The sequence below is a fragment of the Agelaius tricolor genome, unplaced genomic scaffold (genome assembly GCF_023055355.1).
Source record: "Agelaius tricolor isolate 1412-34295 unplaced genomic scaffold, bAgeTri1.0.p SCAF_9, whole genome shotgun sequence".
NCBI classification, from domain to species: Eukaryota; Metazoa; Chordata; class Aves; order Passeriformes; family Icteridae; genus Agelaius; species Agelaius tricolor.
The window spans coordinates 11,638,988-11,659,112 of NW_027269269.1; the positions used below are offsets into that span (position 1 = coordinate 11,638,988).

Genomic DNA, 20,125 nt, shown 5'->3' on the forward strand with positions numbered 1-20,125 from the left:
CTAAAACTGTCCATGTATCCCCACTAACAGATGTGGAGCCATGTGGATGGGAACAGACCTCAATCTTTCTCAGACACCTGAAAAAACAGTGCTCCCATAGTTCAGAAATCCCAAAAAACCAGACAGAATTCTCACACTCCACCAAAACATATTTTTTCCAAGATATCAGGATAATAAGCTGCATTGTAAGCTTTCTCTCAGCCCTATGTCCTTGAAACCATCCTCAATCTTCCTGCCTCTTCCTTTCCACAGCATCTCTCAGCCTCCTCCTAAGTGTCTCTTCTCTTGCCTGTATGGGCCTATATGTCTCCCATCAGTTGCTGCTTCATGGCTTTCCTTAAAAAAACCCTTTTCCCTGACAAAACATCACATAATTATCTTTTAACTAATATGGTGTGAGTATTTTCCAGCCCTGCCTAGCACTCAATACTTAGAGGCATGTGGCCTGGTTTTGTCTATTATAATTGCAAAGAATAAGATTTTTTGTCACCTGCAGTCTCCATCTCAGAGCGCATGACTGCTCTGCACTGCTGCACTGCTAATGGAAAGCTCTGCGAGGAACCTTGAACATCCTTCCTTGCCAGATTTCTTTTTCTGGGAGTCTTTCCCAATACTGGAGTTTTACCATAAAAAAATTGCTATGCAGTATTACCAGCCTCAATAATCTTATCTTTCTTCAGCTCATCACCAGAGTGGCTTAAAAATGACAACTTTTAGGAAACTGTGGATGTTGGAGTCTTCTTATATAACTTGGGTCATGTTTCCCAACTGTCTTCCAAAAACATAGGGACTAGAAATCTGCTTTTGCTTTCCTAATGAAAATTTAGATTTGCATTTACTAACCTGCATTTACTTAATAACCTGCTACTCTTCAGAATAAAAGCAAAACATCACCTTCACAACTAACCTTCTTCTCTTCTTCTAAAATGACTATTTCAATCTCAGTGTATTTAAAGCAGCTAAAACTCAGTTTCCTTCTTCTCAGTTTTCTGCCTGTGCATCCTATTAAAATACATGAGGAAGATACAAACTGTGCTTGCAAAAACCCCCAGGTCAGCAGTGAGGTACAGCTGAACCCCAGTCACAGTCTGTCCCAGTGGAAGACTCAGACACACACAAACATCAGAGTATAAATGCAGTCAGCAACAGAGGATTTCCAAGCAGAACCTTTTATGGACTCTGAGAGGGGTGTTTGTTAGGCAGACACCCTGATATCGAGGTCAGTACTGTGCATGTCCCAGCAGCCCAAAGAACATGACTGAAGAGGACCTGCTTTACATGTGCCCATTTTTCTATTCTTGGAAGCACTCTGCATTGCATTAGTAACATTTAGCTCGCTGGCCTAGCCAGGAGACACTCCAAGCATCCAGACCTTCTTACGTGACAGGATCCAAAAAGCTATATTTGTTTGTAAGCTGTGAATTGATTGCAGCAATATGCTGAGTGCACAGCACAAAGTTTCACTGCTAGATATTTATCAGCAGAAGCACAGAGCATGTTTATGTATTGGAAAAGAACTCAAACCGAGTCCATCCTGGGGATTTAACTCCTCCTTGTAGCTAATAGCATATGGCAACACTGCCAGGCTGTCTCTATGTGAAGAGAGCAGATCCCAGTCTCTAATTTCTACTGAGCAGCTTATCCCATCTGAACTCTTCCCGAGGATGACAAGACTTATACAGCAATGCCATTTCCTTAAGAGATCATCCCATTGCATTTGCAGCAGTATCTGCACACCTTTATGCCATTTGCTAATACAACAAAGCTAACAGGTCATGGAAAAGATCACTAGATTCTCTTCTGGTTTGTGCACATGTGTACCAAACAATCAGCTGTGCTGGCATCATTGCTGCTGGTGGGAGCCAGGAGAAGGCTCTCCAGCATTTGGAGCAGCTGCTGGACATTGCAGGGCTGATGGTAAGGCATGTGGAATAGTACCAAACTCTGCAATGCTAATGGAAGTGGATGGTTCTGCACTGCAGTTGCAGTTCGTCTTCCAAGGAAGCTCTTGATGTGATAAAACAGAAGGATGAGCTGTACGCAGCAATGAGCTTCACTGGGATTTCAGCTCACAAGATACTGAACAGCTTGGCCAGAAGGGCCAAGCCCTTCTGGAAGCATGCTGAAGATGCTCAGGATACAAAAGAAGCCACACACATCATCCAGCTGCTCAGGTTGGATGGTCACACACACATCAGTGCATGGCAAGGAAAATCAGCAGCACTAAGGCCAGTCATTATGGAAGCCTACAATGCATTGGGAATGCATGCTTCCATAGCAATAGAAGCTCTTTGTCACTTTGTCAAATCTTTGTCACTTCAGTCCTTGGTAAAAAGCATGGTTGAGCTCAGCTCTTTCTGCTGTTAGTCAAACTGTGGCACTGATAACTAGTCAGCAGAGCTCGTTCTGAGCTTCTCCCAGCCAAGAGAAGAATCTGGCTTCTCTAAAAAGCATGCATCTTTAGAGATTATCTCTGCAAGCAACACTTCACAATTTCAGATAAATATTTATCAAAAATAAGCTAAGTTGTGTTACCATGAACTCCCACTGCTTGGTTCTGGTGCTTAGAGGGAAAAAACCCTACCCCAAACAATCCAGTCTGCAGCTTAAACAAGACTGTGTGATGAATAAGCTGAGTAAAACCAAGCCACAAGCAGAATAACAATTAATAGCAAAGTCTTCACCTCCACTCCACTATGTATACATGTGTGCATGTATATATGCATATATATATATATATATATATATATACATCTGCATCTTCCAAACAGATCAGCACAGTACTCACTCTGAGTGGCATAAAGGCCCTCTGTTGCCTTATCCTCGTGCCCATCGAAGTCTCGGCTGGCCAGCTGCCTATTGGCTGTCTCCAGTCGTTCTGCAAAAAACAGGAAATACTTCAAGTATAAATATATGTATATGAAATTGTAGGCCAACCAAGAAAATAAGATGCATGCCAGCAGAGAAGTATAAATAGACTCTCTGAAGGAGGATATTAAAATGGAGGCTGACACATACATAAAAGATGAGGCCTTTGACCTCTTCCATGAAGCTGTGTTATTCAGATTCACAGAAACTGGAAGAAAGTCTCTGCCATTCACAGCTGACATGCCCAGGCAATCATGTCTCACACTACTCAAAATGCACAAGGCATTAGCAATCTGAATTACCCAACTGTGTAAGGAGATGGCTGCTTTCCTGCAGTGAAGAGCTGCCCCTGGTGCAGCAAGACATCCTGGGGAACAGGAGCCCCCAGCCCAGCGACACCACTCCTTGGGGATGCCCTGGGAAAGAAGGCATTTTCTGCAGCCAAGGACAGCTTCCCCTGGGAAGGTCCTGCCTTCAGAAACTTCCCCCCTTCAAAAAGACAATGTGTCCCACTTACACCATTGCAAAAAATATAAGTCAGCTTGAAAAAGGCACCTCACTAGAGGAGCAGTGAGTACCCAAGTACCCCCCATAAGGAACCTGGATGGGTGATAGGAAATGGAGGATATGTTGGGTAAATTTCTCAAAAGGATACACCCTCAAATTTAAGTTTTTAAAAAAAGAAATAACCTTTGATACTGGCTACTGACCTGTGAAGGCATTGATCTTGGAGATTTATGGGTAACACAGCACTGTTCTACATTACAATTTGCTCTTTAGCTCTTTAGGAGTGGGCAGGTGTCTCAGTTTGAGACAACAGGATACTGTGACTGGTGGCCTCACAGTCAAATCCATATTTTCAAGTGTTAAACACAAAGGCACCATCTGGAGCCGATTCTTACACTTTGCCAGAAGGTATTTTTGCCACCAGGAGGGTGACAGCAGTTTTGTCTAATGCCAATGAACAGGGCCTTATTTCTCATGATGTGTATCTACATATTGTGTGAAGCCACTCCTCTAAAGCCTGCTGCTCTGGAGCTTGTTAGTGAAACACCATGTCAACCAAAGGGGGAAAAAAAACACAAGCAACTGTAACGTACCACGGAGATCCCTGTTGAAGTCATGAAGTCTCCTAATTTCTCCTTCGAGTTTGTTTCTCATCGCTTTGTCCAGGGACTCCCTCTTAGTGGTGGTCTTCACCAAACCTTCATAAGCCTCTGAAATCCTCTGAATCTCAATCTCAAACTGAAAGGAGAGAGAGTTCCTGTTAAAGCCCTGCAGGAATGTGTCCCGTTCCAGTGTTTGCCCAGCACATTCCAATAACACAAGGGGTCAGGCAATGCTCATGTCCAGTGTCACGCCAGCCACCAACTCTGCAATGATCGATCTCCCTGGCAGACAATGGCATGAAACCCCAGCAATGCTGGTGGCTCCTGCACTGGGGACCCCCATAAACACCCTGTGGGGCAGCTCACCATGTCACAACACCCCAGGACACCCCACCGGCAGCTCCCAAGAAAAGCCTGAGGTGGGCTACACTTGATGGAACTGCTTGGTTGCCTTTGGTCTATGACCAAGGTGACTGCTTTAATGCCACCCAAGAGCAGAAAAAACAAGAAATGGTGTACTTGTGTGGGCTGTATTCTCTCCTAGAAAGGGTGTAGGAGGCAACATTTATTGTTCAACAGATCCCTGATCCAGAACTTATCTCTGAGCTCTGAATGCCACTAAAAGTATTTTAGACTCAGCTCTGGCCTCCAGTCACTTTTAAACTACTCTGATCCTTTCCTTTCCATCCTTGACTGAAGACTGCTTTATACAAGAGGAACTCTCTGTAACAAACAGAACGAATTGTTTTGGGTTTTTAATCTTCTTAACTTCACCTTCTTGAAATCTGGCAAACTGCAGGCAAGGTATGCAGAGGAATCCCTTAGTGGTGAACTTGCATTTTAAGACCTGAGCCCAAAAGACTGACAGAAGAACAGTCCTGAGAGAGTTTTGCTGTTCAGCTCAATCCATCCAACTCTTTTAATAAGATAATATCATGTTAAGTGATACAGCTTTGGTTAAATTATTGCTGCAGAGATGATCAATGCTGATGTGGGAATCTGTTCCTGCATGCCTGGCCCTTGTGTTTGTGGAGAAAGGCTTGATAATGTGTACAGGCTGGAAAACCAAAAGACACACATGGCCTCCCACGTACCTTTCTAAATCTCGTGCTTTTTTGGCCTCTTGAGTCATGGGTGGGACAGATTCATGATTTTTGAAGCCAGGGTGCAAGCTCACCTCCACTTGCCAAAGAGCTAGGTTCCTCTCAGTAAGCTTCAGGCATGATTTTCCAGCTGCAGCACTTGCAGAATGAAAGCTCCAGGGACACTGGAGCTGTCACCCCACTGGGTGTGTAGGAACCCACAGTGAGGCTCCAGCAGCCTGGACCTGCACCTCCTACAATGCTGGAGCCACTCTGTCAAGATACAGCCCGTGGGCAGGCAGCACCTCCAAACGACGCACCAAGAAAGCCTAGCAGAGCCATGAAGGGGAAGCCTGATTACCTTCCCCAATTTCTGCTTCCAGCTTGTTCACAAGCACAAAAGCTGAAACAAGTGGGGAGATTCAGACTAGCCATGAGAAAGGCTTTCTTTACTGAGTGGGTGGTCAAACCCTGGAACAGGTTTCCCTAGAGAGGTGGTCGATGCCTCCAGCCTTTCAGTGCTTTAGAGGCATATGAACAATGCCCTGAGCAAGATGCTTTAATTTGGTTCTCTCTGAATTGTTCAGGGAGCTGGTGAGCCACTATCTGCAGGTGAAGATGCTTTCTCCAGACAGCTCCTACCACAGCAGAGCAGATTTGCCAGCACAAAAGTGGCTTTCCACAGCCTAACAGTCTGGCCCAATGCAGCTGGTTACCACAAGGACTCTGCTTGGCCCTCTATATGCTGGTATTTCCCAAAACACATCACCACACCGCCTGCAGCCCTGGAGGCAAAAACTTCCTGTAGCAAGTGCTCCATCAGCACTGAACAAAATTAAAGGAGAGCAGAAGAACAGCCATAAATTGTGTTGGCGTTTCTCAACAGCTCTGGGATTTCCTTCTCCTTCTTCCATGGAGGAAAAAAAAAACAATTCAGCCTTTTCTCTGCCTGGTAGCTCCTGGAGCCAACCCACTCAAACAACCCACACATGTGGCATGGGGAAGAGCCAGCCCAGCCTAGCAATTAAACTTCAGCAGGTAACACTACTCAGAAAAGGGAAAATCATCCAAAAAGCTCAAAATTAAATGCACACAATTCCTCTTCCAATTTTTTTAGGTAAGAAAAAAAGGCAACTCATCAAACAGCAGAGAGACTCATCAGCACCTTGTACCTCTCTAGAAAAAAGTTTGTTCATACACAACTGAGAATGTGACAACCCTCAGAACTGAGCTGTTTGTACAAATGCCCAGGGAGTCCTACAAGTCAGGCTGACTTTCTCTAACTTCTTCCCCTATTCTGTAATGAATAAAAGTGATGGGAAGGTCGTCCTACCTAGAATAAAATTGTTATCCACAAACAAGAAGTACTCATTCCTGACCTTTCCACTTGCAACAAGAGGGAAGAGTTTTCACATCCAAAGTACATAATTTAACTCAATCACATTTTCAGAGGCAATGTTTGTGGGAACTGAGGAAGACCTGCCCTGACCTTGTGTTCAAACACAGCAAAAGCAGCATGGGAGAGATACCATGTGTTAGAGATTTGGTTTCCTGAAGAAAGAATGCACTTGAGTATGTGTTTCACTTTAATACTCCGCTTACATTCCCCCAAAGTCAATGGGACTCAAGTCCACACTTTATTGACTGAAGTAAGACTTCAGTCCATGCTTGAATACCTTTCTGTGGGTGCCTGATGCAATAGACTTGCAGGGCATCCAAGATAAAGAGAGAACCATTTCCAAGGGTGAAAGAAACCAGAATATTTATAGGGCATTACACTTAAATACCTTTTACTGAACAATGCAGCTTTTGTAAAATTAATAGCTGGAATATTTCTTTTTGCCCACAAAGGCCACAGGAAGTCAGTAATAAAGTTATTGCAGATTTCTTTATGAACAGTTAACGTTGCTGCGAAATTTTTTTAACTAAGTTTAGGAAATTCTGGGAATAAACTCAACTCATCTTGTTGCAGAGAAGGCAGAAAGGACAGCAGCCACAAAACACTTGGTCTTTTTCCTAATCTGTTTCTTTTTCCTAATCTATTGGAACAGATTGTCACAAATTTCTCCCAAAGCTAAGGAGAAGCTTCTCCCTAAGCTGGGACATGTCTCTGAGAGCTGCTTCTTCTTCTCTGAAGGGTGTCTCCCTGATCCACACAGCATACAAAAAAAATTGAGCTCCTATATAGAGTCCTAAATTCAGAGAGAAAAGACCTGCAGTCTAAGCTCATTTGTGTATAAGTGGTAGGAAGACATAAATGAAATAGTAGTACAGGGTCCTAAGTAAGTTATTTGGTCTGAGCTCTTAGGACCCAAAGCCAGCAGATCTGGGGAGCATCTCTGATTTGCCTTCAGTGAGCCTCAGTTTTAAGCAACTTCTACTTCATTAGATACAACTCTTCATCTTCTCACCCCAGGCAGTGTGCAAGACATCACCCTTCTCCGCTGGAAAAACCTGCATTTTTCATAGAAAAGAGCATGCAGGATCTCTTAGAAAAATGGGTTTCAGCAAAATCTTTATTAAATGGCTCTTTCAGATAAGGGGACAGTGCTTTTAGAACCAACATGTTCAAATGGATGTCTAACATCAGTTTTTAGAAAGTCAAGGAGCAGTAACTGAAAGCTTTTAAGACAACCCAGTTCATGAATTTCATAACAATGGACAACCCCACTGGGCTGTTACACTTCCAAAGAGTGTGGAGCACTACATGAGCTTATTGTGGTGGACGAGACTGCCTGGGACAAATAAGAACGTGCTCTTCATATGGTTCTCACCTGCATCTCTAACCCCTGCGCAGATGGTGCAGGACCCTGCTGCACCAGGAATATACTGCCCATGGGAGACTTCCAGGGAAAGCTCCAGTGAGGCCAGCATGGAAGATGGAAGGGGAAAACACCCAGCTGAGAGATATCTGATGGACTGCTCTGTTTCATCCTAAAGGCAGTAGAGCCCACAAGGCTCTACTGTGAAACCACCATGGAGAGGCAGTGGTTAGAAGCGGCCAGTGGTGCATCCCCACTGCAGTGACGCAACTATGAAAAACAGCTGCCCAAAGACAGACGCACCAAGATGGTTATCCTGGCCAGGGATAACCATCCCAATCTCTACACCTACCTTCTGCAGCTTGTCTGCCTTCTCGTAGTGGCCCTCCAGCTCCTGCCGCAGCACGTGGTTCTCCTCGGAGAGCATCTCCACCATCTGCTGCGCCCGCTCCACGATGGCAAAGGCGTCGGGTGTCAGCTGCTGGCCCGGCAGCGTCGGGGTCTGGGCAGCCACGGGGGCCGGCAGTGGGGGCAAGGAGCCCGAGAGCAGAGGGCCAGCAGTGGCCTGCGAGGACATGGGGCTGTGCTGCTGGGCTGGCGGCGGCGGGAAGGGCGGCTGGCATTGTCGGCTGTGGGAAAGCACACATGGGGGAAGCGTTAGAGCCGCACGCCCTCGAAATGTGTACGGGGGCTTTCACCTAGTGACTGCCTGGTTCATTAATAGTGTTCTAACTGGACAGTCACGACTCCTAAATGCCAACAATTGCAGCAGACACTGGGTAAATTGTCTCCTTGCCTGCTCTTGACAGTGGCGTACATGTCTGCTATGAGCGCATAAAGGAAGCACTGACTCAAAACCAGCGTTTTTGCCTAGGTGTGCAGCTAATACTTCAGCAGCCACCAGCCTCTTCCTGCCTCCCCTTCCCACAAACACCATGGCTGAGAAGCATAAGCTGGCAGGCTTGAAGAAAACACAAGGGATGCATTACTCACCCTTCGAACACCACTCCCTGCCCAGAGTAAGATCAGTGGATCAGCTGAGTTGGGAGGCAAGAGGAAGTGATGTGAGCAAAGCAGCATCCCTGAGTGGCCCAAGCAAGCAGAAGAGGAAGTGCTGCTGCAGAACTGCTGGAGGCACAGCCCCATTCAATCACAGTGAGCCATGAAAGCCATCCTCCAGTGGCAGACCTCATTGTGTCACTCCCCGATTAAGGGCATCTATCACTCACCGGACTCGTATCACGGAAGAATAAGCAGTGAGCTGGTAGTGGATCTGCTTGTGAGCTAGGCTTGCTGTCAGCAAGCAGCTTTTTAATACACTCAAATCATAATTTGCAGTGGCTGGAAGATAATCCAGGAGGATGTCTCAGCAGTGAGGGTAAGGCTGGAGCTGACAGCCAGCTGGGATCAGAGTCCCTCACTGGACCCATCTCCATCCCTCCCTCCACTGCACAGGCAGCCCTCAAAGCCTCGGCCAGGGGAAGCAGTCCCAGGCAAAATCTCACTGTGCACAGGCTGAGCCACTTCTCAGCCCTGATGCCAAAGTTCTGAAATTTCTACACTGATCTTGCTAAAGAGATTCAACCCACACCATGTGGTACCTCAGGGTCAGGGCCCAGTTTGGCTGGAAAATAAGTTTGTTGCTGGACCCCACCTGAAGTCTGCAATCAAGCACCTTCTGGATTTGTATTTTAATGTAACCACAAGCTATTAGGCTTGCTGTGGATACCATTACCTTTATTTCTGTACCCTACACACAGCACAAGACATAATGAATACACATATTTACCCCACTGGGCCTCAAAGAACCATGAATGCTTTTTCTTAGACAGACAATTTTGTGCTATATAAATACACAGTAATTATGGTTACTGTTGTCTTCAGCACCTACACAGCTTCTCAAAATAGGACTTTCAAAAGCCTTCAGTGTTGGCCTAATTCTACTGACAATAACCCACCACTTTGTTTGACTGCAGCAGAACAAAGCTGAAAAGTGAAGGTAATTTTAAAATCCTGCCCTAGAAAATGAACAGCACTGCTCTAACAAACTTGTCCCTGCCAAGCCACACGACAGCAAAGAAAGCCAGCGATTCAGCCTTAATCTTCTGTCCAAACTAGAGTGAAAGCAAATCTCCAGGCTCCCAACACAGCACACACACCGTCCCACACTCTTATCCCAGCTTTGCTCAATGCATCCACTCTGGCACAGAAAGGTACTGAAATGGAGGAAAAACCAAACACAAGTACTCTGCTAACTTGGTCAGAAGTACAGACCAGCGTCCCTGGGAAGAAGATCCCAGCAGAGCTTCATGCAGCCAGCAGTGAGGAAAGCTGTGCTGAGCTCAGTCTGACATTGAGATGGCTTTGACCTGCCTACCATAGACATGCTCTAAGGCTGTGTCTCTCCTGGAAATTAAACATCCACGGGGGCGGCTCACCACAGGAGAGGGGCCATTCCCCCAGCAGCTCCCAGGGCCAGAAGGGTTCGCTCTCAGTCTCAGGCATATTAGTTCTCTGGCAGAGGTGCAGGCTAATAACTAAGGAGCTAAATGTCTACTGAAAGAGGATAAAAGACAGGAAGCCAGGGAGGTGCTGTATGACACTTCACAACAAAACACACAGGAATGAATAGAATCACAGAATGGCTTGGGTTGGAAATGATCTTTAAAAATCATCTAGTCCAACCACCCTGCCACAGGCTCAGACACCTTCCACTACATGAGGCTTCTCGGGGCTCCAACCAACCTGGCCTTGAACACTTCCCATGACAGAGCATCCAGAACTTCTCTGGGCAACCTCTTGCAGTGCCTCACCACCCTCAGCATAAAAACTTTCTTCCTTATGTCTAATCTAAATCTACCCTCTTCCAGTTCAAAGCTATCTCCTTTTATCCTGTCTCTAAAGGCCTTGGTAGAACTGCCCTGCTCCAGCTTTCTTATAAGTCCCCATTAAGTTTTAGAAGGCTACAGTAAGATCTCTCTGGAGCCTTCTCTTCTCCAGGCTGAACAACTCCAACTCTCAGTCTGTCTTCACAGAAGAGGTGCTCCAGCCCTCTGATCATGGGCATAGTTCTCACCATCCCCACCATCACATAGTTCTCACCAGCCCCACAATCCTCCTTTCCTTCTGGTGCTCCAGTGTGCAAACCTGGCAAGGGACCTGATGCCCATCATGGGACTTGAATATTCTTTTGCTCAAAAATCTGAACAATAAATAACATCATGAGTGAGGGATGTCACTCACAGTGCAAAAGATGCTCCACAAGTGAATGTGAACTCAGACAAGCACGCCACACCTCCTCAATGCTGCTGACAGCCAGTCCGTGCTCACACATATTACCACAGCAGTTAATTCAGTTAAATGTGAGCTTGTTTGTCTTTACCAAAAGAAAAGGCACCACTGGTTTTGTGAAAGTAAAAGCCCAACTGTCTGGATACAGTTACACTCCTACAAAGATACTTAGTAGAAAGCAGAAAATTTGGAAGATTTGCTGCAGATACAGATTTTCTCACTTCTTTATGGGAATAGGGTAGAGCAATAGAATTAAATTGATCTCTGAATCTAAACCAGTGGAGATACAGCAATCTTTCTTTTTCATGATGAAGCACAGCAATCTTTGTCCATAGATACACCCTTTAGACCCTTGCATGAACTTTTGACACAGTACTTTTGGGAAATCTCAGCCTTTCCTCAATTTCATCTTTTCTTATCACTTTAGTCTGTCTAGCTTTACACTACAGAGGAAGGAAAGACCACAGAGATCTCTATTTTCTTGAACTGCAAATTATTTTCTGAGGTCCTAAAGATTTATACCCTATAGCAGCTGCGAGCCACCAGAGTCTCAGCAGCCATGGTCACAGGAGAGATTCTCCAGCGTTTTCCAGCTCAGAAACTGAACAGGTACAACTGACTTTATATCTCTTGAAGCACAGCTATTCAATAAAATTAATGTTTCTAACTTTCTTTTCACTTGTTTAATCTGTCCCAATTTAGTTCTGACTTAGCCAACTGCAAAATCTCCGAGTACATACGTAATAAAATAAACACAGCAATTCACATTAACAAATCAGCATTTGCAAAAATAGGAATGTTATAACAGCAGCTTAGCTCCTATCCAAATTCTCATGTAAAGCTCCAAAGAAACGCAGCAATCAGGATTATCCTGAGGTCCTTTGGGCTTAGTAAAGAATGACATTCTCACAATGCTTTTACTGTATTCTAAATGTTGCTCTTACTCTGCATTAGAGCAGGTTAAAATCTTTCAGCCAAACATTCTAGTCAACAATCATCCTTCTTAAAAGCATGCAACAGTGGAACATTATGAGTTTTGGCTATCGCTGCAATATTTCAGCTACATTTCTATTGAAAACATATTTTTTGTTGGCATTATTGTGGATGTAGGGCCCCCATAAGCTTCTGCAATGTATTCTAAAGAAGGGAAAAGAGAAAAAAAAATTAAGGAAAACAGCTTTTTGAATAAAGAGCACCAGCAGGCCATGAGGCTTTCAAGGGCTACTGTGCTGAGGTCACCAAGCACTCACTTTCTTTTCAGAGATATAGCATGCATAATAGCTTACTACCTATAGCTTGCAATACAATGTCTTCAGCAAAATATTTGACAATGGACCTCACTTTCATAAGAATCTCCTCAAGATGTTGGGGCTGCCCAAGCCCCCAAATTTAGGCATGGTCTTAATAGTCCTCTGATACTGGACCACCTGGGAGCAAGAATTACCAAGACAGAGAAATTTGGGGAGAATTTGTAACTTTATGTAGAAATAAAAAACCTGGAAAGGAAAATTAATGATAAAGTCCACTTGCTGTTGATGACCAGGAAATCATAAATACAACAGAGTTGTTGTTGGATAAAGCAGTGCAGTATTAGTAAATGAAAATGCCTGTAAATGTTCTGGAAAGGAAATTCCACCTCAGCCTTGCTACAGGTACAGTGAAGCTGTCTTCTCTTCAGGGATGGAAAGGGGCCAGTAGAGGAAGGACTTTGTTTCCAACACACCCTGGCATTTACATTCATAATTAAAATGCCCTCCTCTAACCTATTTAGCTCATCTTTCTCTGAATGATCTGCCTTCCTTTGCCTCTAGGGCAGACTGACCTATTTCATCTTTCAAAGACTCTCCCAAGGAACTTTATCTCACAACTTCATGCATCTTCTGTGGATGCTCTGGATGAGTCAGCGATGAGAATAAGGCATTTCCGGGGTGCAGTTCTTTGAAGTTGCCTTAGGCTTTTACCTTACAATGAGAGTAAAAAAGTGTGTGAAATGTGCTTATTCCTGCCCATTGACTGGGAGCCTTCAGTCAGGATACACCTCAGACCAGGTGTCTACCTGATTTCATTATGATTTCTGCAGTCATGAAGTAGACTTCAAACACTACTCTGTCTCACTGGGAATAACATGGAAGAAACAGTATTATGACCATGCAAGAAGAAAACAGGATCATGGCAAAGTCAGGAAGCCCAGTCTGATGGTCACGGTGCAAGGAAACACAATTATAGATCCATCACTAAATGGTGATACAGAAAGAAATGGGAGAACATTTGCCAAAGCCCAGACATGGCCCTCATAGATGGAAACAGCAATAGTTGCAGCAATAGTTGCAGTGTTTGTTTCAAAAAACACTCTGCAGACTTGGACTCACATCTCTTGAATTCACTGTTTTGTTGGTGACATTTGTTAGTTCTGGAAAGACTTGGCCCAGCTTCTTTGGCACGATTGTGTGAAGATTCTCAGGGCAAAATGATAATCTAAAAAGACATATGCTGTATCAAACATACCCTTGATAGTAGAGAGGGACAGGATATTGTATTTCCTCACAGAGATCCACACTCAGAACAGATCCACACTCAGAACAGATTCTCAGCATAAAGAAAAGGTACCTTCCTGAACCTCTGCACTTCTAGAGGAACCAGCTGGGATAATAATAGAGAAAGGTAGGGAGAAATGACAGGGCATCATCCAAGCTGTGGAAACAGCCTAATTTCACTTTCATTTATTTTAATGTAAAGCATATTAGACCAGAAGGAAAGGATACAAAGCAAAGCTCTTCTGCAGGACTGTCAGATGGAAGTGTAGCCTCCAACCCACGCTCATGCTTGGGCTATCCTTGCCAGAGAAAAGCCAGGACAAGTCAGTTTGGGTGTAACATCCTTCAGCTTGTCCACAGTGCCAGCAAACCTGCCTGCCTGGGCTGTCTCAGGGAAGAAAACGAGCTCCTTGTGTCCTGACAGCAGCCACGGACATGGCTGAATCGGTAACTATCAACAGGTTGTCTGAAAACAGCAGTAATGTGTGTGAGGGAATAAATATACAAATACTGGAAAAGCAGCAGACTATTTCAGCAGTTAATGATAGACTTCTACATCCTGGCAGGGTGGAATTTTATGAGGCACATAAAAAATGGGATGTATTTAAAAACAGCCCAGATTTATTCTTTTCATTGATTCTGCATGCTGATTTTGAAAATGCATGGATTAAATCAGAATGAAAATGATTGTCTTCTGCACGTACCACAAATTAATTCCCCTCAGTAAGAAGCAGAGTTTCCAGTTCAAGGCTTCATTTGCATTACACACACTTTTTATTAATAGTGCAGATAAAGAAATCATTCTGAATAAAAGACACCAGGATCTGACAAGAGCCACTGGGATCAATGAAGTGGATTCATTGCACCAAGTGATCTGGATCACAGCTTAAGTACGACATGGAGATACAATATCGACTTGAGCTGGTCCAAGTTCATCCATCCAGGAATAAATACAGCAAGCTAAAGTGAAAGGGTGGAAAATACTATCCTGGGCTGTGACAACTCTCAGATGCCTGACTGGGTAACAAGCTGTATGGGGAGATCCCAGGGTGCCAACTGCAAGTGTTAATGAGCTATGTAAACAAGGAACACGAGTCAAATCAGAGGTGTTACTACACCTGATTAGCCTCTGGTCCAGCTGGTACTGAACCAGTGTTCAGGGTGGCTTTCCACAGTGAAAAAAAGGAATTTTGACAATAGTGAAATAAGTACAGGGCTCCGGGCTCCATCTGTTAAATGTATTAAAGAACTGATAGCACAGGTCTCTTCACTGTATTTGACAAAGATTTTGCAAAATCCCTGGTAACTAGAAAACACAGGCTGAAACTAAAATGGAGATCTTTGCCAGAGATGGCAATTAGCTAGAGGAACAAGGCTATAAAATCCGTGATGGATTCTCCAGATGGAGATTGTTATACTCACCAGGACTGAATGTTTCACAAACTGGAATTAATTCATGGCATCGTGCAAAAAACTAAATTAGATTAGTTCCAAGCCCTTTTACCTTACAAGCTGTGACTTTCTGAACCTACACCTAAGGAAAGTTAGCAAAGACACCATTAAATAATGGCTGCACATCTAGGAAAGGAAACGTTTTCTAAAGATTATTATACTTGGCTAACTTAAAGCATTCAGAAGTTGTGAGTCAGGGCCCCAAGCATCAAGCAACTGGCTTAAAAATACTGACATTTTAAAAGACAAAAATACTGGTTCATTTTTATTTGCCTTCCAGTTGTTTTGTCCTTTAAGCTTCAAGGTTCAAATTCTGGTCTGCAACTGTGATGTCCATAAAACAGAAGTCACTAATCTAATTTATAAAAATGCTGAGATTACAACATCATATGACTCTAGGATTTCTTCAGTACAACACCAATTAATAATCTTGAAATTTACAATAAATTTCAAGATTTCACCCCAATGATTATAAAGGCAATGTCTCCTTTAAAACCAGTCATGTGCAAAACAAAAAGTCAAACCAAAAAAGGAAATTAAGCAGCAGCTACAGTTATTCCATTATCCTTCAACAGCTCCTGGCCAGCATTAGTCCATTTCCAGCCAAATTACCCTTGTCAAAGAAGGACAGTGGGGAAGTGGGGGTTCAGTGACCCTTTAAGTCTTTTCCATCCCTGGTACCTGTGAGTGCTTTTTCTGGATCGATGCTCTCTGTGTTTCTCCTCTTTTGTGGAACACAGAAGACTCTCGCATGGTCCCTGTCCAGAGGATGAACCTGCACTGATGGATGGGCTGGGAAACTGATATGACCAAGACAGAGGGAAGGAGATGCTGGGGTACATGAGATCCCCATCTGACCATGAGCAAAGTTCTGTTTCCATCAGCTTCTTTCCAAGACACCCCTGATGAGACGAAAGCTGAAATTCCTTACCTCACTTGTTTCTCTAACAGAAAAACCAGCCTCTCCAAACCCTACCCCTACTGTTAGTTAACCTTATGAAACCAGGCAGTCCCCTATCTCAACTTCTTTTGTCACAGTCCAACATGCCAGCCAGATGCCTGGCAGTGAGCATCCCCAGAACCCAGGTAAGAGGAGAAGCAGTGATCAAGTGCAGGGTTCACAGGAAGGTTTATGCTTGGGAACAACCCAGGAGTGCAACACAGCGCTCCCCCTGCACCCAACTCCTCCAGCAGGGCTCAGACAGTGACTGCTGCCCAGGCAAATCCTCTAGTAAAGACAGGGCTGACTGACATTCCTGAACAGGTAACCTGTCTTTATCCTCTCCAAAGACTGAAATACTTGGCATAGAGACCACTTTATGAAATTGCATTTTAAGCAGCGCAGGCATGGGCAAGCCCATCCTGTCATGCAGCCCAAGATGCAGGCAAGGATGCACTGGAGCACAGCTGCTGAGATAGAGAAATGACAAGTGATGAATAACCACACAGGAACTAAAGTCACCTCCAAAATGCTTTTGTCAACCAAATCTTCCTGGGTGACAGGACCATACAGGACCTGGGACCAGTTATAAACTGGGATAAGCACAGAATAAACTAAGTGAGTTTATTTCCTGGTTTTTAGTGACAGCGGTTCATAATAATTGAGAAAAGGTAATGAATATTTCAGTGTGCCGAAGGAAAGTGAAAAGTTGACATCCTTGTGTTAAAAAATACAGAGAAGCCTGAGATGAGGATGAAGACCACCACTTTGCTAAGACCCAGAGGCTCACTGTCTGACATCTGAAAACAGTCAGATATTCCCCCATTCACTGACAGAAAACCTCCCCAAAATCCAGGCAGCATATGAAGGAAGCCAAGAAGGACCTGCAAATGATCATCTGTACATAAGGATCCAGAACTGCCTTAAATAAAGCTCAAGAAACACCACACACCTTAGAGCAAACCCTGATTTGGTGAAACAAGCCCAGCCACGCCAACCCCCTAACCTACATCTGTACAAGTTTGCTGGCATAGCCAGGGATAGCAGACTGACAAGTATTAAGGCCCTTGCTGAGTTGCAAGAAAGATACCACTGAAGATTTTTTTAGTAAGTGTGCAAAACTTGGCTCTGCTCTGCTCTGTCATGCTGCCAGTCCTCTGCTGCACAGCATATCCCTTCCCCTGGTGCCCCAGGACCTGACAAGAGGGAGATTTCTCCAGCACCATGCAAAGAAAGCACACAGGGGTAGTAGATATCCTCTCTGCAGTGTGATTTGGGGGTAAACAATGCTGCCTTACCAGGAACAAGCAGTGACCACCATCACGAGCCAGTGGATTTCTCCCCACAGCTGCTGGGGTGATCCAGCCTTTGCTGAGGACTGGTATGGAAATCTGCACTGGATCAAGGAGGTTTCTCAGCATTAACCTTGCTGATCAGGGAAAAGCTTTGGAAGTGGGCCCCAAGAGTTTTCTACTTGACTCCACTGATGTTCCCAGTTAGCTGAAGCACCTGGCTCCACTCACTTGCACAGACTCAGAACACTCTGTGGCTATTGAACCAGCATTTTCCAAGAGTGATAAAAATACCCAAACCAGCTCCTTTTCTGTGGGGATGAATCTGCTCGGCGCTGGAGATGCTTGTTAGCATCACAAACAACTGCAGGAAAGCATGGCCCCAGTTGCCCTCACATCTCCATAGGTCTTTCTTTGCATAAACAGGCATTTTTGCTGAGGTCTTAAAAATACCATCTTGCTCTGAAAAAATTGCATAAATTCTGCACAATGGCCATACATGTAGCTGTAGAAGGACTCAGCGCAGGCCTGCCACTTGTCACAGCCACCTCGCCTCTGCCACTGAAACTACACTTTGAGTTTCTACCTGTCTTAACACAAAACCCATCTTTGCTGCAAACATGGAAAAGCAGAGCATTCCCTCCTGCATTTCATGCCTTACACATTTTGGACAGAAAGAGCCAGGTCGGTTGCACCACCTTTTCTTTGTGCCTGTGCTATGGTAAAATAACTGTGCAACTTAAAGTGACGCCAACAAAACCTCTGGGGATTCTGAGATCAGTAAAGACCCAATGAGGCAGCTTGCAACATGGAAACTGCTCACATTCACACCAAACAACGTCAGACTTCCAAACCCAACAAAATAACTGTCTGAGGGGTCAAAGAGACAGGGATGACACAGACAAACACTTGCATTGAGGTACAACATGGAAAAAGAGCCCTTAACACACAACCTCATCTCTGAAGGCAGGACCTGCACCACTCGCAGGGCTCAGCGCACAGCCAGCAAACACTGGATTATTTTATTCACACAGTCCAGGCAGTTCTTTAATGCGCTTGGAATAAACTTGTGCTCACAGGGAGGCCTGGCATGAGGGGCCCAGTACCGTGAAAGCCCCACGTGAGCTCTGTGGGGAGATGTAAGTAGCACATAGTGGAATATAAGCTTTATAGAGTCCTCTGGGAGATGCAGGTGCCTCCACCAGCCGGGCCTGCCATCCCGGCCACAGGATGTTATGTCCCCACTGCAGGGTGCGATGTCCCCACCGTGTGCCTGGGGCTACAGCTCACTCTGGCTGTGTGTACACGAGGCCCAAGCCCCCCTGACACCCGGGCAGGACCTGGTGACCCCGCAGACCCCCCCAATGGCCATTACCTGCTGAGCCCATACTCTGGCGGCGGCTGGTAGCGCACGAGGGCCAGCTCCGCCCGGGCGGGCTGGGGGGCGGCGTAGGCGGCCTTGAGGACATCTTGTGAGGATTGCTCGCCATAGAAGAGCCCGTGCTCCTGCGCCTTGCTGCCTGGGGCTGCTGCCTTGCCTTTGTAGGGGTACTCGGGAGGCGGGCCCCGTGGGTCCGCAGCCTTGCTGGGTTGTGGGGCTGCCTTGAAACCCTTCCCACCTCCTGGGGCTGGGGGGTGCTGCTTGGCCCCGTTCCTCTCCAGCGAGAGCTGCATGATCCTCTCGCTCAGCGACCGGACGTGGCCCTGCTTCAGCTCCTTCAGCGCCTCATCCTTATGCGCCTGCCCGCTGTTGGCCCGGTTCACCGTAGGCCTCCCCTCCGTCCTGGACTTTTGGCTGGAGGAGCCATAAAAACCCGGCGTGGCGGCAGTGGCTGGTGGTGCGGGCTGGCCACGGAAAAACTGGGACTGAGCCTTGGCCTCCTCGTAAGTGGGGAGCTCCTCGGTGCTGTGCGGGGGCTGCGGGGCCCGAGGCTGCTTCTCCATGGCAGCACCGTCCCCCTGGTGCTCCTGCCCCTGTGGTTCCTGCCGCCCTGACGGCTGGACCATTGGCAGGTCTTCGGGAGCAAGGTTTTCTGCGGAAGAGAGAGTGCTGGCAGTGCTGTTGGAGGGGCCGGCGCTGCCCGTCGCCTGGTGCTGGATGGCCAGCAGGTTCATGTTCTCGCTGGGGTTGCCATACCTCAGCCGCTCCTGGATCAGGCGCTGCAGGACGGTGCCGGCTGCCACCTCCTCCGCCCCTCGCATCTCCGCCTCTGGCACACGGCGGAAGCTGGGCGGGCGCAGGGTGCAGAGGGTCTCCTCGGCTGGCCAGGGAGAGAAAGGCACCCATTAGCTAGGCTGTCCAGGAGCTCAAATTCCCCCTGCTGTTTCTTCCCTTCCTACATCCCACGATGGTGACCCCATGCCCAGGATGCACCCCCATGGGCAGTGTTCTGCCAGGATTCCCCTGTCAGTACAGGCTGGAAGCTCACGAAGGAGGTAGAACACTGCTCCCTGCTCATCCTCCACCCCTGCACCCTTATTCTGTCTGGCAGTGACCCCTAGGAACACATTCCAGTCCCCTCCCTGGCCTTCCCCTCCATAATATTCCATGCGTCCCGTGCCCACAGCTCTGAACCTGCCTCTAAGTCAAAAAGGGACATTCCATGTCACAGGGAAATTTGGTATTTTCTAACATGGTTAGGTTAGGATAGGATAGGATAGGATAGGATCCTACAATGGCTATCTCATCCCACTGCTTGGCCAATTCAGAGCATCACAATAAGATAAAGCATTTTATTAAGGGCCTTGTCCAAATGCCTCTTTAAACACTGACAGGCTTGGAGCATTGACCACCT

The 20,125-nt window shown here is 46.0% G+C and overlaps 1 protein-coding gene across 1 annotated transcript in view; it reads right to left on the reverse strand.

Annotated features, from left to right (window-relative positions):
- AMOTL1 (angiomotin like 1) overlaps positions 1-20,125 on the reverse strand; it is a 54,669-nt gene that overhangs the window by 21,375 nt on the left and 13,169 nt on the right. Inside the window, exons 3-6 of the mRNA XM_071432754.1 lie at positions 18,706-19,591; positions 8,174-8,450; positions 3,969-4,113; positions 2,789-2,878 (exon numbers count right to left, since the gene is read on the reverse strand). Coding sequence (XP_071288855.1) covers positions 2,789-2,878; positions 3,969-4,113; positions 8,174-8,450; positions 18,706-19,591 — 1,398 coding nt within the window. The remainder of the gene's footprint in view (positions 1-2,788; positions 2,879-3,968; positions 4,114-8,173; positions 8,451-18,705; positions 19,592-20,125) is intronic.